Source organism: Pecten maximus, chromosome 10 (genome assembly GCF_902652985.1).
Source record: "Pecten maximus chromosome 10, xPecMax1.1, whole genome shotgun sequence".
Classification (NCBI taxonomy): domain Eukaryota; kingdom Metazoa; phylum Mollusca; class Bivalvia; order Pectinida; family Pectinidae; genus Pecten; species Pecten maximus.
Genome location: NC_047024.1, coordinates 17,225,771 through 17,250,082, shown reverse-complemented (window position 1 = coordinate 17,250,082; position 24,312 = coordinate 17,225,771). Strand labels below are relative to the sequence as shown.

Below are 24,312 nucleotides of genomic sequence, written 5' to 3'. Positions count from 1 at the left end.
CACGTACGTCTGGTATAAAATGTCAGATATGTCCGTTTATTATCTTAAAAAGGCCGAATTAAAGTGTACCCGGAACGAAAATTGTATCCATTTAGATTTATCCCCCAAAGAAGTCGCAAACGGTTTCAAAATTGCTCCATATCCTGTATCGAGATATCGGCCCCTACACCTGTCGAGCTTTCTGTGGCTGTGACGTCACAAGTTTGATCGCGATACTGCAGTAGTCTAGGACCTAGCCTAACGTCAGCATATTTTCTGACCTTTTCTGTGCTCGGTTAATTCGGTAAAAATGACACCCCTCGGTGGTCAGTCCGTACCGAGAATATGTTATTCATATCAGTTTTGGTCCAAATACACGTAATATTATAGACATTAAAATTCTCAGGTCCCTGTGTTTGAGAGGATAGACGAATTACCTCCCCTCTCCAGCTTTTTTATCCACTCTTCTGCTCCAGGTAGCGCTACGTCAATGTCTAATTCCGGCAAAATGGAGGAAGAGAAGAGTAGAAGACCTAAAGGTTTGGAGTTTATTTTAAGTATCAAAACACATACAGAGTTCATATATATATGTTGACATATTTAACATGAATACGATTCACTTACTTAATTTACCACTATATAGCGGAATATTGATGATTTGTGTGTGATCGCCTTAGCTTGGGAACGAGGTGTAACAACAACAAACACTGCCTGGCCAAATCGGTTGACACTCCTGTTTTTCAATATTTAACCAGAGATCTATGAATCAATCATACGTTGATTATTATAATATGACTATAATGTTGTATATTAAAAACAAATGTTGCTAGAGTAGGGAAGGGGAAATGCTAATAGGTCAATGCTATAACTGCATTGTATCTTATTTTCACTAACCGCAGTAGAACCACTGATCTTCTTAATTAAGTATCGTGGCAAAGAAGGGATTCTCAGAATACATGAGCAAATAATTTTGAATTGTCATATATATTCTTAAGTTCAATATCGTATAAAACATATTGACCCGTCACCCACCTGAAGTCTTCGGCATTTGTTAACAGAAATGTACTGCAAATTAAATACCCATACAATTTATATTTAATACAGTAAGATATAACAATAATGCCAGGGTTTTTTAAGATAGTAGCCCACTATTTCCAGGATAGCCTTTCCCTTGTTCTGGTAGCCCGAAAACTGACTACCCATGCTCGCAAGTCATGAGTCAATTCCACATGTACAGGGTTTGATAAATATAATGAGACCTAAATTTCGTAACTTTGATATCATAATGATAGAGTTAGATATTCCAGTCAGTATTAATTGGTTATGAGTTACATGTCACATTTAGTCACACTTGTTCATATTTTAGTTCTGTTGTTATGATTGATATATAAGCCTTGTTGGATGATAGTTTGGTACTAGTTTATGTTTTTGTGACATCTTGTCACATGTTCAGAGGCGTGGTGATGAGTGCAGGCATGGAAAGGGGGGAGGGGGGTTGTCGAGATTTGATTCCCTATTGCAAGTGGGGTTTCAGAGTCCTTGCCTGGACACTTTTTTAAACCTAGATGCAAAATGATGGCTTCAAATGGCTTCTCCTTATTTTCAATAAAAAAAAAAGTTTTTTTCCAGACTTTTTTCATTTTGTACTTTACACAAAATCATGTAGATTACAAGAAAACCCAACAATAAAAAATTTGTTCTTCATTTCAAGATATCCACTTAGAAGCCAGATGAAAGAAAAGAAATCAAGACTGAGTTGTGTTTGAATATTTCATTGAACTTAATCTAAGAGCAGACAGTGCAAAGCAATTAAATCTTTCCTTGAGAGTTCAGCCTTCTCCTCTTCAGATTTGTCATGATCCTAGGAACACAAAGTAATGCAAAAAAGGGAAGTCGTGTTCCCGTGTTGTCTTGTACATATTTCTCTTCCAGTTTATTTTTATATTGATGCTGCATCACTTTCTTCTCGTTGGCAGTTTTACCTTAAAAAATTGAAGTCCCCAACCATAGGGAAAGGGACATTTTAAAAACACATCAGCATCAATTACAGGCTTGTGTATATAGTGTGTATATAGTGCATGCAAAATATAGCTATCCGATACAAACGCACTCAGATACTACTGTTAATGTCACACATGTGCTTTCATTACAGTTTGATGACATTGAGATTTTGCATGTAAATGCACACATACACATTACAGGTATAAATGCTTTGGTGAAAATTTATTTTTATTCAGATGACACGACAAGACAGGCTAGCTACCACCTTAAAACAAGTCCTTCTATCACTTTAGTAACCCAAGGGCTATTGTTAGATGTAAAATGTTGGAAAATGCCCTAAACGTCTGTGGAAATAGAGTCAAGATCAATATAAACATAAAGCGATATGATATTTATATTGATCTTGACCCTTCAATTTTATACTGTACTCAACAGGTAATCGATCAATAGATCATGATCATTGGATCATCTAATGATTGATAAAAATAACATATCTGCACTTTTTCCTACCTAATTTTTTGTTTTATATATAAATTATATTAGTTGTCGAAGCCTGGAAGCTTTGATAGGCTTTTCTGACTCTTCTTGATATATATATGCTCCTGACTAACTATTACACTCTCGGATATAATAAACTATCATAGCTATGTTTCCAGTAATATATGATGTATAGAACTTTGTCAGATGTTTCACCCGGTGTTTATTTAAAACAATCAAGGAAGTACAATTAATAGTAATTCAAGTAGTAAGTCAAATATACTACAGTATACAAAAATATCTGAGGCACATTTTGTTCTTGGCCTTTAATTATCTTGGATGTCTAGATCTCTGGCTCATGAATATACATGATTTATATGTAATAGAGGTTTAGGTATTTATTTTTTTGCTAAAAGCAATAAAACAGTTGCATGGCATGTACATATGATGAAGTATATATTATGCGATTTATTTTCAGAAACGAAATTTAAGCAGCAGAAGTTACCAGCATGGCAGCCCATCCTAACAGCAGGGACAGTACTGCCAGCATTCTTTGCCATTGGGATTGCATTCATTCCGCTTGGTATTGCACTCCTCATCACCTCAAATTCTGTGAGTGTCAAGTTAGCTCAGTTATGTAGAGAGTCTCTATAGGTAGAGGGTAAGACAAGTTAGCTTAGTTAGGTAGAGAGTCTCTATAGGTAGAGGGTTAGACAAGTTATAAATAATAAGCTCAGTTAGGTAGAGAGTCTCTATAGGTAGAGGGTTAGACAAGTTAGCTCAGTTAGGTAGAAAGTCTCTATAGGTAGAAGGTTAGACAAGTTATCTCAGTTAGGTAGAGAGTCTCTATAGGTAGAGGGTTAGACAAGTTATATATAATAAGCTCAGTTAGGTAGAGAGTCTCTATAGGTAGAGGGTTAGACAAGTTAGCTCAGTTAGGTAGAAAGTCTCTATAGGTAGAGGGTTAGACAAGTTAGCTCAGTTAGGTAGAGAGTCTCTATAGGTAGAGGGTTAGACAAGTTAGCTCAGTTAGGTAGAGAGTCTATATAGGTAGAGGGTTAGACAAGTTAGCTCAGTAAGGTAGAAAGTCTCTATAGGTAGAGGGTTAGACAAGTTAGCTCAGTTAGGTAGAGAGTCTCTATAGGTAGAGGGTTAGACAAGTTAGCTCAGTTAGGTAGAGAGTCTATATAGGTAGAGGGTTAGACAAGTTATATATAATAAGCTCAGTTAGGTAGAGAGTCTCTATAGGTAGAGGGTTAGACAAGTTAGCTCAGTTATGTAGAGAGTCTCTATAGGTAGAGGGTTAGACAAGTTAGCTCAGTTAGGTAGAGAGTCTCTATAGGTAGAGGGTTAGACAAGTTAGCTCAGTTATGTAGAGAGTCTCTATAGGTAGAGGGTTAGACAAGTTAGCTCAGTTAGGTAGAGAGTCTCTATAGGTAGAGGGTTAGACAAGTTAGCTCAGTTAGGTAGAGAGTCTCTATAGGTAGAGGGTTAGACAAGTTAGCTCAGTTAGGTAGAGAGTCTCTATAGGTAGAGGGATAGACAAGTTAGCTCAGTTAGGTAGAAAGTCTCTATAGGTAAAGGGTTAGACAAGTTAGCTCAGTTAGGTAGAGAGTCTTTATAGGTAGAGGGATAGACAAGTTAGCTCAGTTAGGTAAAGAGTCTCTATAGGTAGAGGGCTAGACAAGTTATATATAATAAGCCCAGTTAGGTAGAGAGTCTCTATAGGTAGAGGGTTAGACAAGTTAGCTCAGTTATGTAGAGAGTCTCTATAGGTAGAGGGTTAGACAAGTTAGCTCAGTTAGGTAGAGAGTCTCTATAGGTAGAGGGTTAGACAAGTTAGCTCAGTTATGTAGAGAGTCTCTATAGGTAGAGGGTTAGACAAGTTAGCTCAGTTATGTAGAGAGTCTCTATAGGTAGAGGGTTAGACAAGTTAGCTCAGTTAGGTAGAGAGTCTCTATAGGTAGAGGGTTAGACAAGTTAGCTCAGTTAGGTAGAGAGTCTATATAGGTAGAGGGTTAGACAAGTTAGCTCAGTTAGGTAGAGAGTCTCTATAGGTAGAGGGTTAGACAAGTTAGCTCAGTTAGGTAGAGAGTCTCTATAGGTAGAGGGTTAGACAAGTTAGCTAAGTTAGGTAGAGAGTCTCTATAGGTAGAGGGTTAGACAAGTTAGCTCAGTTAGGTAGAGAGTCTCTATAGGTAGAGGGTTAGACAAGTTATATATAATAAGCTCAGTTAGGTAGAGAGTCTCTATAGGTAGAGGGTTAGACAAGTTAGCTCAGTTATGTAGAGAGTCTCTATAGGTAGAGGGTTAGACAAGTTAGCTCAGTTAGGTAGAGAGTCTCTATAGGTAGAGGGTTAGACAAGTTAGCTCAGTTATGTAGAGAGTCTCTATAGGTAGAGGGTTAGACAAGTTAGCTCAGTTATGTAGAGAGTCTCTATAGGTAGAGGGTTAGACAAGTTAGCTCAGTTAGGTAGAGAGTCTATATAGGTAGAGGGTTAGACAAGTTAGCTCAGTTAGGTAGAGAGTCTCTATAGGTAGAGGGTTAGACAAGTTAGCTCAGTTAGGTAGAGAGTCTCTATAGGTAGAGGGTTAGACAAGTTAGCTCAGTTAGGTAGAGAGTCTCTATAGGTAGAGGGTTAGACAAGTTAGCTCAGTTAGGTAGAGAGTCTATATAGGTAGAGGGTTAGACAAGTTAGCTCAGTTAGGTAGAGAGTCTCTATAGGTAGAGGGTTAGACAAGTTAGCTCAGTTAGGTAGAGAGTCTCTATAGGTAGAGGGTTAGACAAGTTAGCTAAGTTAGGTAGAGAGTCTCTATAGGTAGAGGGTTAGACAAGTTAGCTCAGTTAGGTAAAGAGTCTCTTTAGGTAGAGGGCTAGACAAGTTATATATAATAAGCTCAGTTAGGTAGAGAGTCTCTATAGGTAGAGGGTTAGACAAGTTAGCTCAGTTAGGTAGAGAGTCTATATAGGTAGAGGGTTAGACAAGTTAGCTCAGTTATGTAGAGAGTCTCTATAGGTAGAGGGTTAGACAAGTTAGCTCAGTTAGGTAGAGAGTCTCTATAGGTAGAGGGTTAGACAAGTTAGCTCAGTTAGGTAGAGAGTCTATATAGGTAGAGGGTTAGACAAGTTAGCTCAGTTAGGTAGAGAGTCTCTATAGGTAGAGGGTTAGACAAGTTAGCTCAGTTAGGTAGAGAGTCTCTATAGGTAGAGGGTTAGACAAGTTAGCTAAGTTAGGTAGAGAGTCTCTATAGGTAGAGGGTTAGACAAGTTAGCTCAGTTAGGTAGAGAGTCTCTATAGGTAGAGGGTTAGACAAGTTAGCTAAGTTAGGTAGAGAGTCTCTATAGGTAGAGGGTTAGACAAGTTAGCTCAGTTAGGTAGAGAGTCTATATAGGTAGAGGATTAGACAAGTTATATATAATAAGCTCAGTTAGGTAGAGAGTCTCTATAGGTAGAGGGTTAGACAAGTTAGCTCAGTTAGGTAGAGAGTCTCTATAGGTAGAGGGTTAGACAAGTTAGCTCAGTTAGGTAGAGAGTCTCTATAGGTAGAGGGTTAGACAAGTTAGCTCAGTTAGGTAGAGAGTCTCTATAGGTAGAGGGATAGACAAGTTAGCTCAGTTAGGTAGAAAGTCTCTATAGGTAAAGGGTTAGACAAGTTAGCTCAGTTAGGTAGAGAGTCTTTATAGGTAGAGGGATAGACAAGTTAGCTCAGTTAGGTAAAGAGTCTCTATAGGTAGAGGGCTAGACAAGTTATATATAATAAGCTCAGTTAGGTAGAGAGTCTCTATAGGTAGAGGGTTAGACAAGTTAGCTCAGTTAGGTAGAGAGTCTATATAGGTAGAGGGTTAGACAAGTTAGCTCAGTTAGGTAGAGAGTCTCTATAGGTAGAGGGTTAGACAAGTTAGCTCAGTTAGGTAGAGAGTCTCTATAGGTAGAGGGTTAGACAAGTTAGCTCAGTTAGGTAGAGAGTCTATATAGGTAGAGGGTTAGACAAGTTAGCTCAGTTAGGTAGAGAGTCTCTATAGGTAGAGGGTTAGACAAGTTAGCTCAGTTAGGTAGAGAGTCTCTATAGGTAGAGGGTTAGACAAGTTAGCTCAGTTAGGTAGAGAGTCTATATAGGTAGAGGGTTAGACAAGTTAGCTCAGTTAGGTAGAGAGTCTCTATAGGTAGAGGGTTAGACAAGTTAGCTCAGTTAGGTAGAGAGTCTCTATAGGTAGAGGGTTAGACAAGTTAGCTAAGTTAGGTAGAGAGTCTCTATAGGTAGAGGGTTAGACAAGTTAGCTCAGTTAGGTAGAGAGTCTCTATAGGTAGAGGGTTAGACAAGTTATATATAATAAGCTCAGTTAGGTAGAGAGTCTCTATAGGTAGAGGGTTAGACAAGTTAGCTCAGTTATGTAGAGAGTCTCTATAGGTAGAGGGTTAGACAAGTTAGCTCAGTTAGGTAGAGAGTCTCTATAGGTAGAGGGTTAGATAAGTTAGCTCAGTTATGTAGAGAGTCTCTATAGGTAGAGGGTTAGACAAGTTAGCTCAGTTATGTAGAGAGTCTCTATAGGTAGAGGGTTAGACAAGTTAGCTCAGTTAGGTAGAGAGTCTATATAGGTAGAGGGTTAGACAAGTTAGCTCAGTTAGGTAGAGAGTCTCTATAGGTAGAGGGTTAGACAAGTTAGCTCAGTTATGTAGAGAGTCTCTATAGGTAGAGGGTTAGACAAGTTAGCTCAGTTAGGTAGAGAGTCTCTATAGGTAGAGGGTTAGACAAGTTAGCTCAGTTAGGTAAAGAGTCTCTTTAGGTAGAGGGCTAGACAAGTTATATATAATAAGCTCAGTTAGGTAGAGAGTCTCTATAGGTAGAGGGTTAGACAAGTTAGCTCAGTTAGGTAGAGAGTCTATATAGGTAGAGGGTTAGACAAGTTAGCTCAGTTATGTAGAGAGTCTCTATAGGTAGAGGGTTAGACAAGTTAGCTCAGTTAGGTAGAGAGTCTCTATAGGTAGAGGGTTAGACAAGTTAGCTCAGTTAGGTAGAGAGTCTATATAGGTAGAGGGTTAGACAAGTTAGCTCAGTTAGGTAGAGAGTCTCTATAGGTAGAGGGTTAGACAAGTTAGCTCAGTTAGGTAGAGAGTCTCTATAGGTAGAGGGTTAGACAAGTTAGCTAAGTTAGGTAGAGAGTCTCTATAGGTAGAGGGTTAGACAAGTTAGCTCAGTTAGGTAGAGAGTCTCTATAGGTAGAGGGTTAGACAAGTTAGCTAAGTTAGGTAGAGAGTCTCTATAGGTAGAGGGTTAGACAAGTTAGCTCAGTTAGGTAGAGAGTCTATATAGGTAGAGGATTAGACAAGTTATATATAATAAGCTCAGTTAGGTAGAGAGTCTCTATAGGTAGAGGGTTAGACAAGTTAGCTCAGTTAGGTAGAGAGTCTCTATAGGTAGAGGGTTAGACAAGTTAGCTCAGTTAGGTAGAGAGTCTCTATAGGTAGAGGGTTAGACAAGTTAGCTAAGTTAGGTAGAGAGTCTCTATAGGTAGAGGGTTAGACAAGTTAGCTCAGTTAGGTAGAGAGTCTCTATAGGTAGAGGGTTAGACAAGTAAGGTAAGTTAGGTAGAGAGTCTCTATAGGTAGAGGGTTAGACAAGTTAGCTCAGTTAGGTAGAAAGTCTCTATAGGTAGAGGGTTAGACGAGTTAGCTCAGTTAGGTAGAGAGTCTCTATAGGTAGAGAGTTAGACAAGTTAGCTCAGTTAGGTAGAGAGTCTCTATAGGTAGAGGGATAGACAAGTTAGCTCAGTTAGGTAGAGAGTCTCTATAGGTAGAGAGTTAGACAAGTTAGCTCAGTTAGGTAGAGAGTCTATATAGGTAGAGGGATAGACAAGTTAGCTCAGTTAGGTAGAGATTCTATATAGGTAGAGGGTTAGATGAGTTAGCCAAGTTAGGTAGAGAGTCTGTAAATATAGGTATAGTGTTAGATGAGTTAAATATAATTAGCTTAGTTAGGTAGAGTGAGTATCCTGCTAAGTTAGTTAGGATGTCCCTGTAGGTTGAGGATTAGAAATTTAACTTCAGTCTCATGGTTTCTGTGTACAGTGGACCCTCGATAATCCGAACACCTTCGTTCCCAGCCCAAACCGTCCGGATTACGAGTTTTCCGGACTACCGAATTTCGTCTACCAGGTCAAAAAAAATTGTTGTGTAAAGGTTATCTCCCTTGACTCTATACAATACGGGACGTTTAATGACGTTTCATAAACACGTCTAATTGTCAGTCTTTTTAAAAAATAAATATACTTATGTTCTTGATATGATTCTTGTTTTCTTTTATTTTGTAGAAACTAAAAAATAAACAATGTTTTTAAAAGAACATGTGAAGTGAAAGTTGTTTTATTTTAGAGGGATAGACAAGTTAGCTCAGTTAGGTAGAGAGTCTCTATAGGTAGAGAGTTAGACAAGTTAGCTCAGTTAGGTAGAGAGTCTATATAGGTAGAGGGTTAGATGAGTTAGCCAAGTTAGGTAGAGAGTCTGTAAATATAGGTATAGTGTTAGATGAGTTAAATATAATTAGCTTAGTTAGGTAGAGTGAGTATCCTGCTAAGTTAGTTAGGATGTCCCTGTAGGTTGAGGATTAGAAATTTAACTTCAGTCTCATGGTTTCTGTGTATTTCTAACTACAATTGGTTATTCATCAGTCTTGTTTCTGTATTACCAACTACAATTCATCAGCCTGGTTACTGTGTAGTTCATATTATAATTCATTACAATCTTTGGTGACCACTTGTCATGCTTCAATAATCAAATATTTAATATCTGATGAATAATTTTTCAATTTTAAAGGTAGACAAGAAAAAACCCAATGATTTACAAATTGAACAGAATTTTCACGTCAGCCAAGTTTTCACTGATTTGTGTTTTGTTTTTCAGGTTAAGGAGTTCACCTATGACTATACACAATGTACAACTACCAATGGAGATACTTGTGCATCCCAGCTAGCAGCCATAGGAACAAACAACTCGGGCTTTATATGTACCTGTGCTGTAACCTTTGTTTTGCCAGAGAATTTTGAGGTTTGGTATTAATCATGATACTTGCTAGAAAGAGTAGGAATGTTTAATGTTTTCTCTTGTTAGCTTACCTGTTTCTAGGGCTAGTGACCTTATGTTAGTATGGCATACAAACATTCGTACGTTCTGGAACATACTTTATACAATATCTGATAAGTTTAAAGCAATCTTCAATTGTCACACATGTATCAAGTTGTTGTGTCTTGTGTGCTGTACAAGTATTAAATGGAAAAGTAACAATAGTTAAGAATATGACAAGAAAAACCCATTCAATCCAGGGGCTGTATGCTTTGTTACTGTGATTGTATTGATAATCAGTTGTATCATATGTACAGTACCAAAGGCATAAAGCTTTCTAACCCAAACTTTTGTTCTAATCTTTCAGAAAGATGTGTATTTGTATTACGGTTTGTCCAACTACTACCAGAATCACAGGCGATATGTACGGTCTCGTGACGACAACCAGATACATGGGGACTCTGTCTCTGCTAGCTCACTGCTGTCTGACTGTGAACCTTACCTTACTAAGCCATTCAACTCTACCCTCACCCTACCTATAGCACCTTGTGGAGCCATTGCCAACAGCCTGTTCAATGGTAAATGCTTTCTAATGTTTAGATGTCATCATCTTTATGAGTTAACACTTGTGATATATTAACCAACCTGTTTAATTGAAACTGCCACAAATAACTTGTCATTGAACAGGGCATTCAGTAGACCAGTCAGTTTTAACTTTTTCTGAAGTCTGGTCAATGCATACTCGTTTTTGATATATCTTTTTATAAATATTTAGTGTTAAATCGTTTAAATCCATAAATAAAACATAATTTTGTGGAGTACAAGACAAAAAATATAACTCAAAATATTCTAATGGGTACAAAAGTAATTTCCTTTAAGTATTTTGTTCTGAAATATAACAGGTGGTGGGGGTCTTTTGTTTACATAATCAGGCCAGGGCCGACATTTCTGAGTTTTCAAAGGGTTTAACGGGGGATGACAGTTGCTATAGAAAACAAAAAAGGGACCACCGTTTAGAAATCATCGGTTGTTAGTCACATCAGAAAGGTGGTTGCTATAAAGTGGGCCGTTCTCAAGAGGTATCTGTCTGAAAACCAGCTGTTACAGGCATGTGGTCGTTATATACAGGCAGTCGTTAGAACAGGTTTGACAGTATTTGTAAGCTAAACTTAATACATGACAGAGATATAATGTTGTCCTCAGTACCTGTGACCAGTTTTGAGCTAACAGATAATATCTGATATTCTTTAAAAAAACAAGACTGATTGTGTTTGTTTGGAAGGTCCTTTGATAATGTTTTTACTTTTTAGATACATTTACCTTGACATATAATGGTGGGTCGAGTTCTGAGTCTGTGACCCTTCTCAACACTGGAATTGCCTGGCTGTCGGACAAGAAGGACAAGTTCAATAACCCCGCCAGTAAGTTACTTCATGCATTCTTATGTACTATCATTTGATACCTTTTTATTGATATTATGTTGATGTTTCCTTGAGAACTCTCCGCTTGGGATATCTCTACAACCTGTACTTGGTGTCAGAAATTACTTACTTGTTAAACATTAAAAAAGGGACTTCCTCTGGCAAAAAATATGATTTTAAGATATTTGTAGATATTGTTTTTTCATTCTTTTTCAAATAGTTAATTTATACAGGCATTTGATACAAGTATATGATGGAGAATAGCAAAGAAAATAAACAGAATCAAAGGATTCTATTTACATAGTTTTGAATAAGTAAGATAGTATAAGTGACATCAGTAAAAAATATTATCTCATTGCCTCGCTCCACTGCACACCCAACTATCATGAATACTCAGGTGCCATATATGACTAATTTATGATAAGACCATTTTACTAGATGACCATCATATGATAAAGGATAAAGATAATAAGCTGATGACAAACAGAATTTGCAGATCATAATATATATTTTTATCACCTAAAGGCAAGTTATAAACTATGGGAGACAACCTAGTTAGTATGCCATTACAAATTATCTCCCCTTAGACCAAAACCTACAAGTTTTCAGCACTGTTGTTTTTTTACCAATACATAGAGGATCTGTCATTCATTTCTATAATCATATTAAATTCATGATACTAATTTTTCATTTTTGGTCTCGTGCAGTAGAACAGTGGTCCATTACCAGTACCTTGTGTCAAATATTCTGAGTAGAAATGAAAAAAATTCATAACATAGTTTAAGTATATTAACATACAGGTAGACCATCTTGCATCAACAAGTACATGTAGGTCATTAGTAGGTAAATTATCAAGATACTTAATTTATTGATTTATTTAGGAAAAATCTTCCTAAAATTATCAGGTTACTATAAATATGGATTGAAAATAAGTTTGTTGATTTGAAGTATATATTTATGCTTACATCAGAGGTAGAAAATAAAAAATCCCCACAAAATGCTTCGGAAAGTTAGAAAGTTGAAAAACATGTTTATTAGTCCCCCACAAAGTCCCTTATCAGTTCCAAGGGGGAACTATATTTTGCACTGTGTCCGTCTGTCCATCTTTTATCTTGTCGCAGCTTTATCTCCTACACTAATATTGTCACTGGAACTTAATTCTTGGGATGTGGTCTTAGTTAGGTGAGGTTGTGTGTCAGGATTGTCATTCTGATCTAGATTTTGACCTTTGACCTATATCAAATGGATAGCATATGCACACTGGTAACACATTTGTCTTTCACCTAGGCAACCAGGGTTCTTTGGGTACTCTGGTTTCCTCTAACAATAAGACCCCCTGCTGTGCTTCCCTCTAGGCCAGCAAAAGTTGCTACTATAACTTGTTTAGAAATGAAAAACAAAATTGTTTGAGACTGATCTGCAGCTCTTCTTGTCACTGGTACTTCTTACTGGGGCATAGGTATCTGTGCATTCTTGGCATATAATTTTTAGTAGCGGACTGTAATTTACAGAATTGCCTTGTTATTTATGAATCAGTAAATGCATTGTATATGTTACCTTGCATCTTGATCAGGCTGGAGTGGTTTTACCAACCCACCAAGCTGGCCTAACAAGTATGCCTGGACACTGGACACCAACAACAGTGATAACAACGGCTACGTTAATGAGGACCTCATCGTCTGGATGAGGACAGCTGCTCTGCCCACATTCCGTAAACTCCATCGCAGGATCAGTCATCAAGGCACCTTCTTAGAATCTCTGCCTCAGGGAAATTATACGATCAACATTGACTATGGTATACCGTTGTTCTGTAACGCGAAGCGTGCATAGGGAAACACGATATGATTAAATAAGATCATGTTTCAAAATAAATGAACTAAACAGCTCGAAATATAAGTGACAGTGATATAAAATGGAATAATATACTATTATGTAATCTTTAACTTTTTAGTATATGTTAAAGGTTGGTTGTGTTTACAATAAAGTGAGTTCATTTTTTTTATAACAACATATTATTTCACTAGTAAGATATTGCAAAATTTAAACTTGATAAACACTTCAATTTTTGCCACAGTGTGGTGAAGTAATGAGAATGATGTAGATTTATATTTTCACACATATGATGTTCTTAAACTTAAGTTGGAAAAGAAACACCTTGAATTTTATGATACATGATTTTGTATCCCTCTACTTTTAGCCTACCCTGTCACTTCTTTTGATGGGACAAAGCATTTCATCATCTCGACCACGTCCTGGTTAGGAGGGAAGAACCCGTTCCTAGGTATTGCGTACATTGTGGTGGGAAGTATCTGTATCCTGTTGGGAGTAATCTTCCTCATCATTCACATCAAATACGGCAAGAAGTAAGTCTCTATGTTCGGGTTACCTTGTTTCCACAAAAACCTGTTTACAGTGATTGTTGGACTGTGTGTAGTAGCTCACTTCAAATTTACAATTTATCTATTCATTAAACCATTTATATTGTCAATTCATTTTCTGTGAAACAGGGTTTTTAACCATTTCATGCTGTTTATATTTTGCTTTGGAAATATTTGTAAGCTGACAAAACTAAAAAAACAAAAACAGCTGTTATTTCCAGGTGATATCGGATAATTTGTATACATGATTGTATTTTACATTGTGAATGGATTTATAGTCTTTACTTAAGTTCATGATAATACCATGGTTCAGGTACAAAGCTAAATATTCTCTCTTTAAATCAAAGCTTTTCATCATATCCTGTGTCCATAACTGACATTTATCATTAAATAACGCAGAAATGAATTTTTGAGGAGTCATTGCAAGTTCTGACAGGTATTCATTACAAGTGTTTGTTAAAATTTTTATAAAGTTCCTGATCTAACGGCTACATATAGTTCAGAAAGTTTGTGTTATGAAACATTAACGTTGTAGTTGAATCCATGTTTGTCCAGTTTGTCGTTTCTTACTATCCATATTTGCTATAGTATTTATGAAGATGAAGGAAACAGTTTACATACGGAAAATGAATATTTGTAAGTCAAAAGACCATTTATTATATGGTCAATGTAAAGAACACAAAACATATATGTGTACTGCAAATACCAAAGTTCGAATAAATAGTTTAACCCATTCCTGCACAATCAAATCACTGAATGTCATTTACACAAATAATCACAAATAGCACAGCTATATAACTATAAGGTTATTTTAAAAATTCTATTGATTTAGTAAAGCCACTTATACTGCTGTCAGTAGTGTATTCTTTGTATCACTTCTCATTTGTCACAATATTAACCGCCCAACTCTATAAACCTCTATGTATATAGTATCATGTACAGAGTTCACATCGGTCCTCTATAAAACCTCTATGTATATAGTATCGTCTACAGAGTTCACATCGGTCCTCTATAAAACCTCTATGTATATAGTATCATGTACAGAGTTCACACCGGTCCTCTATAAAACCTCTATGTATATAGTATCGTCTACAGAGTTCACACCAGTCCTCTATAAAACCTCTATGTATATAGTATCATGTACAGAGTTCACATCGGTCCTCTATAAAACCTCTATGTATATAGTATCCTGTACAGAGTTCACACCAGTCCTCTATAAAACCTCTATGTATATAGTATCATGTACAGAGTTCACATCCGTCCTCTATAAAACCTCTATGTATATAGTATCGTGTACAGAGTTCACATCGGTCCTCTATAAAACCTCTATGTATATAGTATCCTGTACAGAGTTCACACCAGTCCTCTATAAAACCTCTATGTATATAGTATCATGTACAGAGTTCACATCCGTCCTCTATAAAACCTCTATGTATATAGTATCATGTACAGAGTTCACATCCGTCCTCTATAAAACCTCTATGTATATAGTATCGTCTACAGAGTTCACACCAGTCCTCTATAAAACCTCTATGTATATAGTAACGTCTACAGAGTTCACACCAGTCCTCTATAAAACCTCTATGTATATAGTATCATGTACAGAGTTCACATCGGTCCTCTATAAAACCTCTATGTATATAGTATCCTGTACAGAGTTCACACCAGTCCTCTATAAAACCTCTATGTATATAGTATCATGTACAGAGTTCACATCCGTCCTCTATAAAACCTCTATGTATATAGTATCGTCTACAGAGTTCACACCAGTCCTCTATAAAACCTCTATGTATATAGTATCGTCTACAGAGTTCACACCAGTCCTCCAGGTACTTTTTTCTGTGGTTATACATTGCATGCGGTTTCTTTTATAAAAGTGTTGAAGCTTTGTCAGGGTTCAATGTTCTGTTGATTTGTTTCCTGTCTGAGAAGTTGTGGTGAGAAAACATAGATGTGCAGCTTTGCATGGGTAAAATGTTGTTGAATGTCGGCCCACCTGTTCAAAAGGTGATTACCTTAACCATACTATATGTGTATATTCTTCAAAATAAGCAGGTATGAAGAGACAGATGAGTGTTATAGTTTCAGAAAATTTTGTCAAATAGATTTTAACAGAAATGATTTTATTCAGATTTTAATATTGTGGTTAAACTGTGATGAGCCTAATCACCTTTTGAATAACTGGGCCCTGAGGATAGAATTCAAAACAAGATCAAGTCTATAAATAAACTTGGTTAGTGATATACCTGTGAATTCCAATATTGTACAATGATAATATAAAGTTTATGAAAGGGTATCTACATAGTTTTTCGATAAACGATACTGATCAAGGAAAACATGAAAAATATCAATTGATAATGATATCAATATATATATAGGGCTTGGGATAAAATGAAGAGCACACTTGACTCAACTGAGGATGATGAGAACGAGTAAGGTAATCGAGAGACAAGTTATCATTTCACAGTTATTTCCCCTTGCTTTATTTCCCCTTTGATTAAGCTAGTATGCAGCTAGGAATGTGTTTGTTTTTCAGAATAATAGCTGATGATGTTGATAGTTTAATGGTTCACAAATATATTTTTGCATGCTGGGCTCTTGTCTGACAATGTTAGGAAATAAGGTAATGATATTTCAAAAGGTAATTGCAACATAAAATATACGAATAATTAATAATAATACTAATGGTATCTTAGCCATTAGATTTCTATAAGGATAGAGAAGTTTTTTTGGAATACATGCACAGATTAAGAAAACAAATGGTTTTAACATTTTAAGTGTTTGATATGCCATATTTGTAACTATGTGATATATATAAATGTAGCTGTATGTTCAGTAAATAAATTTGTGATCCTATGATAGACCTAGGCTTTATACAATGCAAGTTTATACAAGTAGAACCTCTAACCTCAATTACAACGTTATATGCACAAGAATTACTTCTCCTGCTTTCGCCAGTTGTTCTTATAACATCAACATTGACTATATTCAGCAGAATGCCTCGTTCAGACTTGACACTGGAGTAAGTCAATGTGTCGGATATGACAGTGAGTCAGTAAAGGCAGGTTTCATTGTACACCAAATCCACTGCTAACAGACTTCAGTAATGCATTTGATTTGCTAGATATAATTAATATTTCATAAAGCAGACCCTCTTATGTTGCACCTTTATTTTTCTACATAAAAACTGCTGGGTTCTAACACAGCTTTTCTGTCCTTAGACAAAAAGGAAAACTTCAACAAATCACTGACTAAGTATGTCAAAAAACTTTAAAAGCATTAGAATAAAAGCAGGTGAGTGATACATGATACAGGCCCATTGGGACTCTTATGTTTTAGTCAAGGTGTACAAAAAGTAATGTTTTATCAACATTGTTGACATGTTATGAATAGATTAAACTTTTTTCAGACTAACAACTGAGGGACTATAAGTATAGGCTGTTGGTGAGTTGATGGTCTTGTTTGAATGAAAATGTAAGATATTAACAAAGATTTACAGAAGTCATTGGCAGACACATACTTATAATTACAGCATTGCAGTTGGTTGGTATTGCCTTATGTATATAACACTTGTGTGTTTTGAATCCTGAATATTTTATAAATCAGTCATGTTTTGAATCCTGAATATTTTATAAATCAGTCATTGTATCAAATCAAAATTTCAAATTGCCCCATGTATGTAGTCGGTCATCCATCCTCAAACAATTTAATTATCACTTGTTCTAGGATATTTAACACACTTCATATGTAGGTTCCCCTTGATCCCTAGTTGTGCCTATTCAATTTTGAGTCCAATCAGGAAATGACAAACAAGTAACAATCTTGGATTTTGACAATAGAAGCTTGTTATAGCTGTTACTTGAGAAGTACGTATACATGTTCATTCCCCTATGATCTTTAGTTGTGCCCATTTGGCCACAAGCAGCCATCTTTGGTTTAGATACCAGTATCGCTATTTCTAAAAAAAAAGTACTAGAGGGATATTTCTCAAACTTCACATATAGGTTTCCCTTGGTCCCTAGTTGTGTTCATTGATCCAGAAAAAAAATGGCTGACAGTTGAAGTCTGCAATTATAGAAATTTCTTTTTAGATCTCTCTTAACTGATTTTATATGTAGGTTCTACATGTTATCAAATTACTTAAGTAGAGATAGAGATCAGTATTACATAGAACCATTAAAGATTATTTAATGACTGCCACAATCCTTTTTTCAGTTCTCATATCCACGAACCTTTTTTCAGTTCTCATATCCACGATCCTTTTTAGCTCACCTGGACCGAAGGTCTGGTGAGCTTATGTCATGGCGCAGCGTCCGTCGTCCGTCCGTCGTCCGTCCGTCCGTCCGTCCGTCCGTCCGTCCGTCGTCCGTCCGTCCGTCGTCCGTCAACATTTGCTTCAAATCGCTACTAGTCAAAAAGTTCTTATTGGATTTTGACCAAATTCGGCCAGAAACATCCTTGGCAGAAGGGGAACAGATTTTGCATAAATGGTGACTCTGACCCCCGAAGGGCCAAAGGGGCGGGGCCCAATAGGGGAAATAGAGGTAATTCCTTTAAATCGCTACTAGTCATAAAGTTATGAATGGATTTGAACCCAATTTGGTCAGAAACATCCTTGGGGGAAGGGGAACAGATTTTGCATAAATGGTAGCTCTGACCCCGGAGGGGCCAAAGGGACGGGGCCCAATAGGGGAAATAGAGGTAATTCCTTTAAAGCGCTACTAGGCATAAAGTTATGAATGGATTTGAACCCAATTTGGTCAGAAACATCCTTGGCAGAAGGGGAACAGATTTTGCATAAATGGTGACTCTGACCCCAGAGGGGCCAAAAGGGCGGGGCCCATTAGGGGAAATAGAGGTAATTCCTTTAAATCGCTACTAGTTGTTAAGTTATGAAGGGATTTGAACCCAATTTGGTCAGAAACATCCTTGGGAGAAGGGGAACAGATTTTGCATAAATGGTGACTCTGACCCCCGAGGGGTCAAAGGGGCGGGGCCCAATAGGGGAAATAGAGGTAATTCCTTTAAATCGCTACTTGTCATAAAGTTATGAATGGATTTGAACCCAATTTGGTCAGAAACATCCTTGGGGGAAGGGGAACAGATTTTGCATAAATGGTGACTCTGACCCCCGAGGGGCCAAAGGGGCGGGGCCCAATAGGGGAAATAGAGGTAATTCCTTTGAATCACTACTAGTCATAAAGTTATGAATGGATTTGAACCCAATTTGGTCAGAAACATCCTTGGGGGAAGAAGAACAGATTTTGCATAAATGGTGACTCTGGCCGCAAAGGGGCCAAAGGGGCGGGGCCCAATAGGGGAAATAGAGGTAATTCCTTTAAATCGCTACTAGTCATAAAGATTTGAATGGATTTGAACCCAAGTTGGTCAGAAGCATCCTTTGGGGAAGGGGAACAGACTTTGCATAAATGGTAGCTCTGACCCCAGAGGGGCCAAAGGGGCGGGGCCCAATAGGGGAAATAGAGGTAATTCCTTTAAATCGCTACTTGTCATAAAATTATGAATGGATTTGAACCCAATTTGGTCAGAAACATCCTTGGTGGAAGGGGAACAGATTGTGCATAAATGGTGACTCTGACCCCCGAGGGGCCAAAAGGGCGGGGCCCAATAGGTGAAATAGAGGTAATTCCTTTGAATCGCTACTAGTCATAAAGTTATGAATGGATTTGAACCCAATTTGGTCAGAAACATCCTTGGGGGAAGAAGAACAGATTTTGCATAAATGGTGACTCTGACCCCAAAGGGGCCAAAAGGGCGGGGCCCAATAGGGGAAATAGAGGTAATTCCTTTAAATCGCTACTAGTTATTAAGTTATGAATGGATTTGAACCCAATTTGGTCAGAAACATCCTTTTGGGAAGGGGAAGAGATATTGCATAAATGGTGACTCTGACCCGAAAGGGGCGGGGCCCAATAGGGGAAATAGGGGTAATTATTTTAAATCGCTACTTATCATAAAGTTATGAATGGATTTGAACCCAATTTAATTAGAAACATCCTTGGGGGAAGAAGAACAGATTTTGCATAAATGGTGACTCTGACCCCCGAGGGGCCAAAGGGGCGGGGCCCAATAGGTGAAATAGAGGTAATTCCTTTGAATCACTACTAGTCATAAAGTGAGGAATGCATGTTCTAAAAGCAATTCTTGAGGTCTTTCAGACCTTAGAGAGTCAGGACTTCATTAATCTTTAAAGCAGTTTGGATTCCCACACTATAACCATATATAGCATTGTTAGAGATTAACAAATAAAACAAATTGAATATGAACATTATTTTGACATTTGGCCTAATCCAACCAGGTGAGCGATGCAGGCCCCATGGGCCTCTTGTTTCAGTTCCTATATGAAGGGCAGGGGCCCAAAAAAGGTCAAACTGACTTAAATTTCAAAAACCTGCTTCTGAAGATCAAGAGATCCCCGGGGAGAAGCTAAACTATAATATAGTTAACAGGAAAATCACATTTTTTAGCACAATTTGTTAGCCTGTCCGGATGAAGTCAAACGGACTGGCAGCAGTGTCCATCGACAGCTAGATAAGAAGTTTTTATAAAACTGTGTTGTGCAATTACTAATGAGGATACAGCTTAGCTATTAACACGTGTTCTTGTGGACTTTCCATTGGTAATACATTTATGGACCAGCTGACCTTGTCTGTCTGTCCATACGGACCAGCTGACCTTGTCTGTCTGTCCATACGGACCAGCTGACCTTGTCTGTCTGTCCATATGGACCAGCAGACCTTGTCTGTCTGTCCATACGGACCAGCTGACCTTGTCTGTCTGTCCATCTGTAGACACAATTATTTCTGCCTACACCTCCCAAGATTATGTATTCAACGAAACTGTGTACCCCTTATTTATGACATGTCCTTGTGTCTCCTTGATTGCCATTAAGTTCCATCAATTTTTACCCGGGTTATGGCCCTTGATGTCACTAAGTGAAACAATCCTCGTAGTAACTTATTGAGGATATACAAACAAAAAGACTATTTATAGGGTAGAATTAATGGTTCATATAATTTCTCCTTCCAGAGTCTCCGAGACCATCAATGTGACCAGCAGAACTGCATACTGAAGTAGAATACTTAGGTGGAGGAGAGTTCTACAAATAAGGGAAGTAATCAGCTAGGAAAAACTCGAGTGAAGGAAATGGAGGCCATTATGGCAATATCAACAATGTGCAATTTCTAGAGAACCGTTCTGGTGAACTTAACCAAAAACACTTATTAGGTCATCTGATCTGAAGGATTTGTAGATTATAGACTAAAGATTTATAATCCCAAACCCTGATGTTTTTCAGGGCCTTTGGTCCTTTGATGTTGTTTTAGGTATGATTTCCCTTTTTATTGTGCTAGTGAGAATGATCTGGTGAGAATGTTAATGATGAGGTCATAATTTACAATTGTTTTATATTGTATATAAAGAATGTAAGAAAACTAGAAGCACACTCTTTTTTAGGTCACATGATATGAAGTCTCAAGTGACCCATTCATATATACTTATCTAATTTTTCTGCTTGAATAAATTTAACATAATAATGCTGAAAAAATCACCCTGGATATATCTCCAAATTGACTTTTTTTTTTTTTTAAATATTCTCTTGTTTACACTTTCACATATAAGTATAGGAGCAGTCTCAATATCTCAAACACCTCTGTATCTTTCATTCTGAAATGAGCAGGCACTGTACCATTTATATTTGTCTGTTGAAGATTTTAGCAGATCAGTATTTTTCCATGTTTCATAATAAGCACTAGTCATATTTGTATAAAGCACATTTTAGTGTTTATTACAAAGTGGTCACCTCTAAATTCATGCCTGTTTAGCTATAGCAACTTTAGGTCAGTGCTTTGGCTTCTGGGATATCATTGATGACGGATTAGTTTGTATCAATTTTTATTCCACCGATAACGTGTGTCAATATGTCAATTACAATTAATAATGGAAACAAAAATAAATTACTGTACAGAACTTTTTATTCATTAATTCAACCTTAAGAGTTTTTTCCCTGAAAACTTATTATTTTCATTATTTTTACACCTGAATATCCAAGATCCTATGACTTTTCAAGTGAATTTATAGTAGAATTAAAAGTGTGAATCTTTTGTTGTATACTCAAGTACAAGGGAAAAACTAGATCTAATCATGATTAGTATTCTTCAGACATTACACGTAGTTTGAGTTCCAATCTCAAATGAATGAGACTATAATTTATTGTATGTATTGAGTATTGAGTGATTATTTTCTATGTTAATTAGTATATACAATATCAGTATGAATGTTTTATGTACCTAGAGTACAATGTATCGGGTTATATTTATTGCATGAATGTGTATGAGAGAAAAATAGAATTTTGAAATCCTGTTTGTGTAAACCTCTATGTCTGGTCTTCTCTAGTTATCATAATACAGTTTTATTATGAGAGGTTCTATTTATTAACGAATGTCTCTTAAAAAATAATGTACATTAGTACACCCCATCATCTCCTAATAAAGGACATTACACATCGGACACAGACATCCTGGCCAATCTGTAAACTAGTGATGAAATTCCATTAACTGTTCATTTTATGCGAGATCTACACAGGTTTTATCTTCAGATATTCTTCAACAAGTATTTCATTTTGTGTTTGTCTCCAAGTCTGCTGATATGTCTGTGATGATTCTATTCACTCTTGCTTGGCGTCCGTAGTTTGTACTTTTCATTGTCATCGCTACAGTCATGAACATTTGAGCAGATTTTAATCAAATTTGGTCTGAAGCATCCAGTACATTCGTGTTCCCTGATGTTGAAAAATGGTAAACAGAGTCAACTGACTAAATTTTTTTTGTGGGTTTTTTTTTTACTGCTAAATGTTTTCACATGCCATTATAAGCAATGTTGATTTTTAAGTCCAAATGTCAAACATTGATCTCAGCAATATCGGTAGACGGCTTCCTAATGATTGTAGAGAATATATGCTATTAATAGATAATATTATACAGCATTTATATAGAACACTATCTAACTTGGATAATTACTCTTAATTTTCTACACATTACCTGACATAATAATATTTTAGGTTCTACACAAAAAGCAGATCATATACAATATATATCACCTCCAACAAATGGGTAAATAATTGTACAGGACATCTGTATCGGGTTCTAAAAGCAGATGTAAACAGGTGAGTTTTGATCCCCTTAAGTTTGTTTTCGACTTCCTGGTAGCATATAGTAAGCAGTTCCACAAAGTAGCCACTACCTTTTCAAAGCACCAGGTACACAGCATAAATACCAAATGTACGGTCAATGTAGGAATGTATTCTTTAGAATTACAGTGTGTTTACCAGTGAGATAACTAGTATACACTAATAAGCAGGCTTTTCATTTATTTTTTTTGTCTTTGAATTTCATATTATGTGTCTGTTTAGTGTAGAGTACCGATACAATGCATAAATACATTAAACTATTGGATGATAATCCAACCCAATAAGCCAGTTCATTACATGGCTGATTTAGAAACATATATGTGGCTTGAAAATGCTGGATGCATTTTTGGTTTTAAGCGTTATTTATATCAGTAGTTCAAATTGACTTGTATCTACGACAACTTGTGAGAAAGAATTTTTGAGCAGATTTTTTACATTCCTTTCATATGTAAGTCAGAGTTTATTGTTAATGTAAATTAGAATTCGAAAAATTATTTCTGTTATCATAGATGTTTGTTCTTTTTATTAATAAATTGAGACACAATGTATTTTGTTTTAGTTATTTGATACAAGGAACATGGACAAATACAACCTTTCTCCTCCTTGGGGGCGAGACGGGGATGTGAAATCATCTACCAAGAATGCACTGATAATGAATTTGGGACTACTTCCATGCACAGATTGTTTGACAGACACACCACATTCAAATTGCAGTGTGTGGTATTAATGTGAATGAATTCAGGAATATTAATTATCTTAGTGAGTGATATAGTATAGTTCAATGCAATGTAAGATGAACCTTTCCTCAAAGTGAAAGACAAATTTTTTCTTTGATGTATGTTAAAAGTGACACAGTCTCGCCCAAGTAAACCTTCGACCCAAGTATGACATTCTATTGACAAGTAGTGTAGGCAATAGAACCTGGACAAACTGTTCTCTTACCCTGGACAGAGATATCCACAGTTTTACCGGGATGAGATTTTCTTACCTCACCCTAGGGAAAAGACAAGCTACACATGCTCTTTGAGCGTGCTCTTGTTCTCGATAGGGTGACGTCACTATGACCTGACCCAGAACGTTTGAGTGTTATTCACAAAAGAAATCAAAATAAGTATCAGAGTTAACCGAGTGTTTGGTGTTCTTTTTGACAAGCTAATCGAAACTATATTTTGTATGAAATCAACATCGTAAGGTGTAAAGCGTCTGCTGCAGTCTTATCACAACTGTCATCCGCCGTCCGCGTGTTGTTTATATATGCTTGGATTTGGTTCACACTTCGATTGGAAAACGGGGCAAGAGAAAAATAATCATTCACCCCTTTTTGGGATGAGATAGGGGATCTCACTCGACAAGCCTCGAGTTTAGGGATTTACCAATCTTCCTCCTCAGATTCCCCTATATGAAAGATTCTATTATTCTTTGATGTAGGTAAAAGTGTACATGCCAACTGCTATTCTAGTCAAATCCAGCCTATGCCCTGGCCTGTATCCCAACCTTGCCGCAAATGACAGGTGTTAAAGCAATCCATATTTATGTGGAGGTGACTGCAAAAATTGTAATGGCTTAACCTGACTGGAGCAGGGCTGTCAAATTATTCCCAATATTGGATCCAGTTCCAGGCATTCTGGTATCGTTAACTATAAATGTCTAATCCAAACACAGGAGCTGCAATTTGCCATTTGGCCATACCTGATGGAATTGTTATCCAGTTCTCTTCAAACTTTATACAAGGACTCTGCCAAATTCAAAAGCTTTGGTAATGTCAGATCTAATTGTGTCAAAAGCATGAA

The 24,312-nt window shown here is 36.8% G+C and overlaps 1 protein-coding gene across 4 annotated transcripts; it reads left to right on the top strand.

Moving 5' to 3' along the window:
- The first annotated feature begins 420 nt into the window (after positions 1-420).
- Positions 421-23,068, top strand: LOC117335440 (cell cycle control protein 50A-like). 4 transcript variants are annotated; one of them, XM_033895419.1, is made up of 9 exons: positions 421-518; positions 2,936-3,069; positions 9,357-9,500; positions 9,883-10,093; positions 10,826-10,936; positions 12,510-12,731; positions 13,134-13,299; positions 15,693-15,751; positions 20,365-23,068. In XM_033895419.1, the coding sequence occupies exons 1-8, from the start codon at positions 470-472 to the stop codon at positions 15,748-15,750; spliced, it is 1,095 nt and encodes a 364-aa protein (XP_033751310.1). In that variant the 5' UTR covers positions 421-469; the 3' UTR covers position 15,751; positions 20,365-23,068. The 4 variants fall into 4 exon arrangements, with proteins under 4 accessions (XP_033751310.1, XP_033751311.1, XP_033751314.1 ...); XM_033895420.1 differs by lacking the exon at positions 15,693-15,751 and adding an exon at positions 15,112-15,143; XM_033895423.1 differs by lacking the exon at positions 15,693-15,751 and adding an exon at positions 13,714-13,750.
- The last annotated feature ends 1,244 nt before the right edge of the window (positions 23,069-24,312 follow it).

Bases quoted from the DNA above. Each gene is read 5' to 3' on its own strand.
- LOC117335440 (XM_033895419.1), top strand. From the start codon at position 470: ATGTCTAATTCCGGCAAAATGGAGGAAGAGAAGAGTAGAAGACCTAAA. The intron at 12,732-13,133 runs GTATACCGTTGT...CTCTACTTTTAG, and splicing joins TACGATCAACATTGACTATG to CCTACCCTGTCACTTCTTTT. The intron at 13,300-15,692 runs GTAAGTCTCTAT...ATATATATATAG, and splicing joins CACATCAAATACGGCAAGAA to GGCTTGGGATAAAATGAAGA.